Below are 9,552 nucleotides of genomic sequence, written 5' to 3'. Positions count from 1 at the left end.
CAGACCGTGGATGTGTTGACCACAAGACGCAAGTGGCAATGGAAAAAATCCTACATCGAATTGATTGATAATGTGCATGGTATAGTGTAGACAGCGAAATATTCAATACAGATGTTTTTCCAATAGATAATAATGGGATTTATTAGCAATTATAGTCGAAAGCATGCATCTGCTTTGTACTCGATCAATTTCACCAAAAATAAAAACCAAACTTTACGTTAAAAAAATCTTTTTATTTCATTCTAAACCTTGAGCTTTTCTTTCCGCCACAACTTCATCCTGGGGATTCATCGTTGCATAGCCGCATGGCTGCATTGTCATACTTGCCGTTCCAGAACTAATTGTCCGCAAAATGCTCGAATAGCCAGTCATTTCCGATAATGGTACAGAACATTCAATTATCTACAAAATTGGTGTTAGAAATCTCGATATATTGAGAACAGATATATGACTTACTTTATTCCGATCGCCTTTCGAGCGTACGTCGTTTATACACGCCCTTCTCCTGCCCAAGTCTGAAATGATTCTGGGGCTCTTATGGGATGGCACGATTATTTGAACTGCCATAATCGGTTCTAGTAATCGTGTTCCATTCTCACTTAAAACCTGGAATGTGAAGATAAAACCGACAAATCAGTTGAACTGCGTTTCATTACTGCTTCAAGTCCCTCCTTCTACTTCCAAGAACGAAACCTCCTACCTACCTTATGCACACACTGCGAAGCGGCTGCTAGAATAAATGAATCTGCAGTTCCACGACCAATCGTTAAATTTTGCAGTTTGACTTGCGTTTCAACAACTTTCCCCCCAACCCGGGGACCTCGCTCTAACCCCGCCAATGCACCTTTTTTAATAATTTGAAGAGTTTTGGGCCGAATCAAGTTCAAATTTGGCATATTTTCCGGGGAATTGTCCAGTCTGGAAAAAAAGTTGTTTACAAGAAAATGTTTTCCATTGCAAGGAGTTTTAAATGCACTCATTTCACCTGAAAAGCTCTTTACTGTTTTTAGTTAGCATCAATGTTATGGAGACCTGTTGTTTCGCTCCTGCAATTTCTTTCTCCAAACTCCACGTCCCCGAACACTCTGAGTCGATCGTTTCCTTATAGGCAATTTGCAGTGGCCCTAAGTCAGCGTCGATTTTATACTCAGACATTAAACGCGATTTTATAATGTCCATATGAAGTTCACCCATACCTGCTCGATTAGATCAATCACTGACTGTCCACATTAGGGTATAAAAAGAAAACTTACCTCCGAGGACAGTCTGACCTGTCGTTTCATCATATTGAACCCGTAAACTAGGATCTTCTCTTTGCAACTGCTTCAATGCCACTTCCAAAGCGTTTTGATAAGCCAAGCTTGGAGGTTCAATGGAACACAAATACACTGCATCAGGTACTTTTGGTTCCAAGGATAAAACTTCATTGATAAGATCTAAGTTGTCCTCATCATTGTTCTGAGTTTTGTCAACATTTAAAATTTTCGCTAATTTCTTTTGTGCTGTTCGTGGAGCCCCTGCATTGTTGGTTAATAAATCACCGGTCATTGTATTCTGTAAAAAAAATACTATTTTTATCCGAGCTGCAAATACTTGTAACACGTGTGGTATGGATTCAGGAATTAACTCTCTAAAGCTCAAATCATCGACATATAAAGGAAGTATTCTACGCACCTTCAATCCTGCACAGACCCCTATTTCACCGCATTGAACCTGATCCGTTTCCCTATATTCATCTGCTAGTGGCTCATAGATTCTCTGTAAAGTTTCAGCCGCCCCTCGCATAGTCACTAGCCTCATCCCCTTTTTCATAGTACCTCGCATTACACGTACTAATGACAGTGGTCCTCGTTGCTTATCGTGAACAATTTTGAAAACTTTGCCAGCAAAATTATCTCTAGAAATATTCGATACTTAACAATGGATAAACTCCGCGACGTTAATAGAATGTCATACTCGAAGCAATCATAAAGTTTATTGCGTTCATGAGGCGCAGGAAGATAGCTGCAAACACCATCCATGAGAGTCTGTATCCCGACATTTTTGTAAGCTGATCCCAATAAAACTGGAACTGCTTTTTGTGAACACGTTGCCTTTCGAACTGACGACCAGATCATTTTTTCTGTTACATGCTTGTAACCGCTCTCCGATATTACGGATTCGGCCAAGCTGTCATCAGTTTCACAAAGAGTGTCGATTAGGTCGTTACGTTTTTGAAATACCGAATCAGATATTTCATCAGGCAAAGGCGATTCACTGTAGATTTGACCTAGTGATTCCTTCTTCCATCTTATTTCTTTCATGCTTATCACGTCTATTATGCCTGCAGAGAAATTTAAATGAAGCTCAGCATTGCTAGAATGAAGAAAAATCCCACCTGACAATTCCTCTTCCTCTCTTATTGGCAGTTGCAAACTTAAAGGGCGCACATCCAGTTTCTCTTTAAGATCTTTCAAACAAGCGGTATAATCTGCGTCGCTGCGGTCCATTTTGTTTATAAACACGATTTTTGGTAAGAAATACCGATCTGCTTGCGACCAAACAGTAACTGTTTGCGCTTCTACTCCAGCGGACCCGTCCAGTACAACAACCACACCATCAACTGCCGCCAGTGACTGTTCAACTTCCATGGTAAAGTCGATGTGGCCTGGAGTGTCGAGCAAATTTATTCTAAATTCAATCGATAGAAACTTCGAGTTTGTATTTAATCTATTACCTGTAGTCCCTCCAAGGAAATGTAACAGCAGAGCTGCAAATTGTTATACCTCGCTCACGTTCCTGACTGAGATAATCCGTTATAGTATTCCCGTAATGGACTTCACCCAGGGATGTTGTTTTTCCGGAATAAAAAAGCATTCTTTCGGTCGTTGTTGTTTTTCCTTTTAAAAACAAGCATGGATATTTATAATTTTCATTGATTTAGAAATGAACGAAAAAAGGTTGCATATGTGCGAGAAAAACGGGGTGGTCATGCAGTTGCCCGACTTTCGGCTTTCCCATACTTAAAATCAAGATTCCCCGGAGAGATCTGTTCAACGAGGAATCTGCGCGCATTTGGAACAACCGTGAATTTGCGATAGCCTACGAGCGCCGCAGGCAGAAAACTGTCCGAATAGACGCATCATGAGAGAGCTACAATAAGCCTACTATACTAAGTTGTTCAATAAGTTTTGCGGTCCGATAAGAGAGGGCGTTGCTATGAGCCCATTTTTTTGTTATGCTTATACACTCTTCTTATGAACGTATCTGACGTTTCATTTCAATCTGTCAATTCATTCTTTATTTACAAGCCATTTAGTATCGACGTGTCACAGTAGCTTTTACAATGGAAAAAATCAAGGATCGTGCAGTGACTGAATTTTTATTTTTGGAAGGTTTAAAAGCAAAGGAAATTTATGAACGACTGTTGAAAGTGTATAAGCAATCTTTGCCTTCAATTAGTACAGTATAAAGATGGATGTACAAGCGTTGAAGACGATCCACGTCAAGGACGTCCCAAAACAGCAACAACGCCAGAAATCGTAGAAAAAATGCAGGATATCGTATTGGAAAATCGATGAGTGAGTGAAAGAAATTTAATAGAAGCTCCAGGCATCTCATTGGGCAGTGTAAGCAATATTTTGACTGAAGTATTAGGTTTCAGAAACCTGTGTGCACAATGGGTGCCGCATTCGTTAACAATGGAACAAAACCACATTCGAATGCTACTTTCTCAGCAACATTTAGAGCGTTTTCGAAGGGATAAAGTAGATTTTGTGGGTCGATTCATCACTATGGATGAGACTTGGATTTATCACCATGATCCTGAATCAAAATAAGAGACAAAGAGTGAAGTGAACCTGGTTGTTAGGCTCCGAAATGAGTTCATGTCCAGAAATCGGCCAAGGAGGTGTTAGCATCAGTTTTTTGGGATGCGAAAGGAATTTTGTTTGTTGATTACTTGCAAACTGGTAAAACAACAAATTCTAAATATTAATGAAATGAAGGGAAAAATTCGTGTAAAAAAACAGGTTTGCAGAGGAAAAAAATCTTTTTCATCAAGACAATGTACCGTGTCGTAAGAACATTTTGACAATGGCTAAAATGCATGAATTCAAGTTCGAATTGTTGAAGCATCCTCCGTATTCACCCCTAGCGACTTCCATCTGTTTCCAGTCCTAAAAAATTCATGCCTGGAAAGCGTTTTTCATCAAATGATGAGGTTATAACAGCTGTGAAAGCGTATTTTTCAGCCCTCCCAAATTTTCATTTCAGAGATGGAATTTATAAATTGGAATCTCGTTGGAGCAGGTGTATTGATGTTCACGGGGACTGCACTGAACAATAAAGTGTATTTCAAGAGATAAAGTAAAGTGGCACGCAGCAGGATTTTATATGTAAGTTCAGAGAAAAGCCAATTTTCAATATGTCTAAGAGGAAACAATTCGGCTGAATCTGAAAAATAGTCAGCTCGTTGAATTGAAGGACAAAGCTGTTAATATGGTTACCAGTAAACTGAAATTTAGAGTGCCAGTTCTACATTCGAATAAAATAAATCAGGGGAATGCAGCATTGTCCTTCGGTTTTTATAGCTCTTCTTCGAGAATTAATGAAAAAACCGTGGGAAGAAGATACTCTTACCAATGACCTTGAGTAGAGTAGAAGGAAAAGCCAAAATGATAGACATCATTATCCCGTGAGTAACATGAGCAGTTAGCAGAGTGTAGTTAAATCTGCCTCTCAGGACAAGGCAGCAGATTTTAATTATTTTAATGTGAAGTTCGAACGAAATCGAAAACATTATAACAAATTACAAAGCTCCTGCCACGCGCGGACTAAAAACGTAATTGAAAGAACATACGAGTCAATGTGTTGTATGTTGTCGATCAATAGACAAACAATTTCATTTTGTTCTTCCTTTTTGCAAATTTTCTGATATGTTTTTAATTTGCATTCCCTATGTTAATTGCTTCCTGTATTTTTCCTAATTTTAGGTTGAGCGTCTAGGAAATCGTGCATTCATTGATTAGCTATTACATAACTGACAATAAACAGAGAGAAGTCTACACTCATAAAAACTACATTTCACCTAAAACTCCCGCTTCAAGCATGAGTCCTGGGCACCTTCTCTGGCACGGATGAAGCTGTCCTTCAAAATGGATGTCATAAGACCTGATTGGAAAGTGGAGGCAGATCGATGAACGTAAGTAGTTGCGAGTTTCGTTGATGGCTAAAGACAGGGATAAGCAAGATGAACTGGAATTTCATAGTGTACGACGGACGAAATGAATTACACTATTGCATTAGTCAGAGAAGTAGAAGCTGGTAGGAGGTCGTAAACCTTTCGGTGATCCTGGGGAGTAGGTAGTATCTGCGATGGTGAGCGGATCGATAATGATGAGTAGCTGAAGAGTGGAAGGACTTCCCCACAATTCTCAATCGCATAGCATAATTCCTACGTGGGCCTCTCCAGACGGGACCACTTTCAACCAAATTGACCACGTGTTGATCGAACGCCGCCACCTCTCAGCCTTGATGAATGTCAGAACATATAGGGGGGCCAATATAGACTCGGATCACTATCTCGTTGGCATGGTGCTCCGAGCTCGAATAACAATACCACCTAGAATCCCCTCTGACAATCAGGTGAGAGTGAACACTGAAGCCATCCACAACACAACCCTCCGCGACACCTATAAGAGGGAAATGGATGCCGCAATAACCGCAGTCAATAGAGGACCTGGAGATGAAGAATCAACTAATGATCTTCACAACCACCTGAAGAACGTTATCATGGATACGGCCACAAATATACTTGGCCCCAGCCGCAAAAGGAGTCGGAACGGCTGGTTTGACGATGAATGTAAGCTAGCAACGGAACGGAAGAATGCCGCATACCGAGTAATGTTGCATTCTCAAAGAACGCGGGCACGCGCAGAGACTTATCACGAACTCCGTCGAGCGGAGAAGCGACTTCACAGACGGAAAAAGGAAGCCTGGGAGAACCAACAAGTCTGTGAACTAGAAAAGTACAGGGAGCAACCGCACCAGGCGCGGAAGTTTTACCAACAAGTCAGCAGGATGAAGCCTTATACACCTCGATGCTTATCCTGCCGAGACAAAGAGGGAAATCTGATTTCCGACAGAATGGGCATATTAGAGCGCTGGGTTGAGTACTTTGATGAGCTACTGAACAACCAGAACATCGGCGAGTTGGAGGTCCCGCCAACTGAAGACGACGGACAAATACTGCCACCACCAAGTTTAGGAGAAACAGTCCGTGCAATTCATCGGCTAAAAAATCATAAGTCGCCAGGAGCCGATGGAATTACAGCCGAATTGGTTAAATATGGAGGCGACCAGTTACACCAAGTGGTTCATCAACTTGTGCTCAAGGTATGAGACAGCGAATCAATGCCTGACGATTGGCAGCGAGGCATAATGTGTCTCATACATAAAAAGGGAGATATCACACAGTGCAGCAATTATAGAGGTATCACGTTGCTGAGTACCATCTATAAGATATTCTCCACTATCTTACTAGGCCGGATAGCCCCATACGCCCAGAACATCATTGGCCCATACCAAAGAGGCTTCACTCCAGGCAAATCAGCAACAGATCAGATTTTCTCTCTGCGGCAAGCGATGGAAAAACTGTTGGAATATGGACAACAGTTGCACCATCTGTTCATCGACTTTAAAGCCGCCTATGATAGCATAGCCAGGGTAAAACTGTACACGGCCATGAGAGAATTCGGTATCCCGACGAAATTAATAAGACTGACCCTGACCAATGTGCGAGGCCAGATAAAAGCAGCAGGATCACTCTCAAGACCATTCGACATCAACAACGGTCTACGACAAGGGGATGCGCTATCATGCGTCCTCTTTAACCTGGCCCTCGAGAAGTCTCACCATAGGGTCAAAGCTCTTACTGTACAAGACTATGATCTTGCCAGTCCTCATGTATTCCTCGGAAACTTGGGTTCTTAGCAAGAAAAATTGCGAACTCTTGGCCGCGTTCGAGAGAAGAATCCTCCGAAAAATGTTTGGCCCCCTACATGAGGATGGACGATTCCGTAGCCTACACAATGACGAAATCTATGAGCGATACCATGACCGCCCGGTTGTGGATAAAATCCGGCTCAATAGGTTACGGTGGGCGGGTCACTTAATCCGTATGGATGAAGATGATCCCACCCGGAAAGTCTATAAGGGCAATATCTATGGTAGGAAAAGAAGACGAGGCAGACCCTGCCTAAGATGGAGCGATGGCGTGGGCCAGGACGCCAGACAGCTTTTAGGGATATCGAATTGGTGGACCTCGGCGCAAAACCGGGATGTCTGGAGTTCCTTATTAAGGCAGGCCTAGACCGGATACCGGTTGTTGCGCCGCTGATCATGATGATGATAGCATAATTCCACCTCATGTACATTCATAATTTGTCAAAGACCATGTTCTTTTTCTTTAGGCTTTATTCCGTTCACAAGCGGAGTCAGCTCGTCGTAATCGGTTTCGCCATTTGGCTCTATCAAATGCCGGATCTGGATGCAATTTCGAGGCTTTTAAGTCCCCATCCAGTGAATCAAGCCACCGTTGTTTCGGTCAGCCTTTTGGTCGTTTACCATCGACTTTGATGTGCATACCAATCTTCGGGAGTGAATTCTCATTGTCGCGAATTACGTGACCATACCATCGAGCACATCTCTCTCGCAATTTTTCCACGATCAGTGCAACCCCATATCGATCACAGGTATCCTCATTTCGGGTGTGATCAAAACGTGTCACGTCATTCGTCCAACGCAACATCTTCGTCACAATTACCGCAAGACGCGGTGCATTGTCTTTTATAGTTGGCTAACAGTCAGAATCATAGAGAGCGACAGGACGAACGACATTGCGGTAAATTTTAGATTTGAGACGTTCGTCGTACGTCGATCACAAAAAACACGAGTTGTGGAACGTCACTTCATCCAGGTTGATGCGCAGTTTTCCATTGGTTAATAGCTTTGACCCGGATATTTAAATCGCTCAGTTCTGGGCAGGTCACTGCCGCTGAGAGTGATTGTGCCTGTTTCATGGGGATCGGTCGTTGAAAAATCAGTTTTATTCAGATTCAATCTGAGACCGGGTTGCATGAGACGATTATACCATTTTTTGACAAGTTGCTCGAGATCATTTTTGCTATTAGATGCTAGGAAAACAACTTCGAAAGCGCTAATGGTGAGGCGATTCGACGTCTAGGCGCCACGATGACCAGAAGCGTTGCTCCGCCTGCTGCAGCTGTTTCGTCACAATCTGTGGCGACCACTGCAGCAGTTTCGTGTAGCCAGCGAGTGAAGTGGATTAAGGAAATGAACCTCTTCATCAACCGCTCTACTACGAAGTAACGGTGGGGGCGGGTACCACATCTTATCGCCCCTTGTGGCACCAGAGATTCATAGAGCGTTCCCCGCAGCGAGTCGCAGACCAGTACCGCTTTACTAATCGCAGACCAGTGCCGTTTTATTACTCGCAGCGACACAATGCCACCTGATGATGGCATCAGGGAGCGTGTTCGACTTGAGCTCATCGCACAAATTGGCGATCAAGAGTCGATGGGGGCAGAGGCGGCGGCATTAACAACACCACGCCCTAATGCAGGCAGCAGTTTCAGTACTCGCCACCGTCCAGCTGAAGTGTCCGCTGTTATTCCTTTGCATAGACCAACTATTCCCAGGCTGTATGCATCTCCAGTCACTCCGATAATTCTATCTCAAAGCAATGATGACATTGCATCTCGGTTGTGTGCTGATATATCGCTGCTGCAACTACAATCGCTTGTGTATTGTGGTGCAGTTGCGGCTGTCAAATTGCACGGTCGGAAGATTCGCTTTCGCGTTATTGGTTGAGAGGTTTCTGAGAACGAGACCTATTACGATTTTCGGAGCATATATTTTGGGCTCCTACTCCCCTAAGTGTCGCCTAATATCATAATCGAGTCCCTTCATTAGATACCACACATTATTATATTATGTGAAAAAAATGCCGGGTAATAGCTTTGCAATTTCCTCGGCTAAGATAAAGAAATTGATTTCTAAAATTTTCCTGACATAACCTATCAATAAGCTTTCCTGTACTAGATTCAATTATTATATGCTCATTGTATATTTAAATTTGAGTTTAAGTATAGCAGTAAATATTGGCATTTCAATGAAAAGTAATTTAAAAATTGTTGAAAGCATTCACAAGCACTTACGCAATCTCATATGGTAGCTTACCGGCATCGATATGAGCGAGGATTCCAATGTTTCGAATTCTCTCCTGGCGGGTGGCATAATTTCGAGAGATCTGCCTCAAATAGGCAGATATCGATGATTTAAAACGTGACCGGGTGAACATTTCTCCACAGTCCTTAACTTATCATAGACTAGAAAGGAGCATATGACTCCCAAACAAATGTGACAGTTCACCATGTAACAGACACTGCCATGCGCTGCTTAAAATGCCAACGATCATCAAAACCGAGTCACATTCACTTTCTTATAAGATTGTGTCCAATAATTACACTAGGAGTTTTATGATAAATTCCC

At 42.5% G+C, this 9,552-nt stretch overlaps 1 protein-coding gene across 2 annotated transcripts; it reads right to left on the bottom strand.

Annotated features, from left to right (window-relative positions):
- Window positions 1-212: 212 nt before the first annotated feature.
- LOC119657326 (ribosome-releasing factor 2, mitochondrial) lies at window positions 213-9,507 on the bottom strand. 2 transcript variants are annotated; one of them, XM_038064188.1, is made up of 10 exons: window positions 9,241-9,507; window positions 2,717-2,879; window positions 2,378-2,670; window positions 1,957-2,323; window positions 1,675-1,897; window positions 1,254-1,554; window positions 986-1,196; window positions 705-918; window positions 457-606; window positions 213-402 (listed from the first exon to the last, which is right to left on the bottom strand). In XM_038064188.1, the coding sequence occupies exons 1-10, from the start codon at window positions 9,359-9,361 to the stop codon at window positions 238-240; spliced, it is 2,208 nt and encodes a 735-aa protein (XP_037920116.1). In that variant the 5' UTR covers window positions 9,362-9,507; the 3' UTR covers window positions 213-237. The 2 variants fall into 2 exon arrangements, with proteins under 2 accessions (XP_037920116.1, XP_037920117.1); XM_038064189.1 differs by lacking the exon at window positions 9,241-9,507 and having other exon boundaries at window positions 2,378-2,647; window positions 2,717-2,856.
- Window positions 9,508-9,552: the final 45 nt, after the last annotated feature.

This window comes from Hermetia illucens, chromosome 5 (genome assembly GCF_905115235.1).
Source record: "Hermetia illucens chromosome 5, iHerIll2.2.curated.20191125, whole genome shotgun sequence".
Lineage (NCBI taxonomy): Eukaryota > Metazoa > Arthropoda > Insecta > Diptera > Stratiomyidae > Hermetia > Hermetia illucens.
The sequence above is the reverse complement of the archived record's forward strand: the minus strand, read 5'-3'. Positions and strand labels throughout refer to the sequence as shown.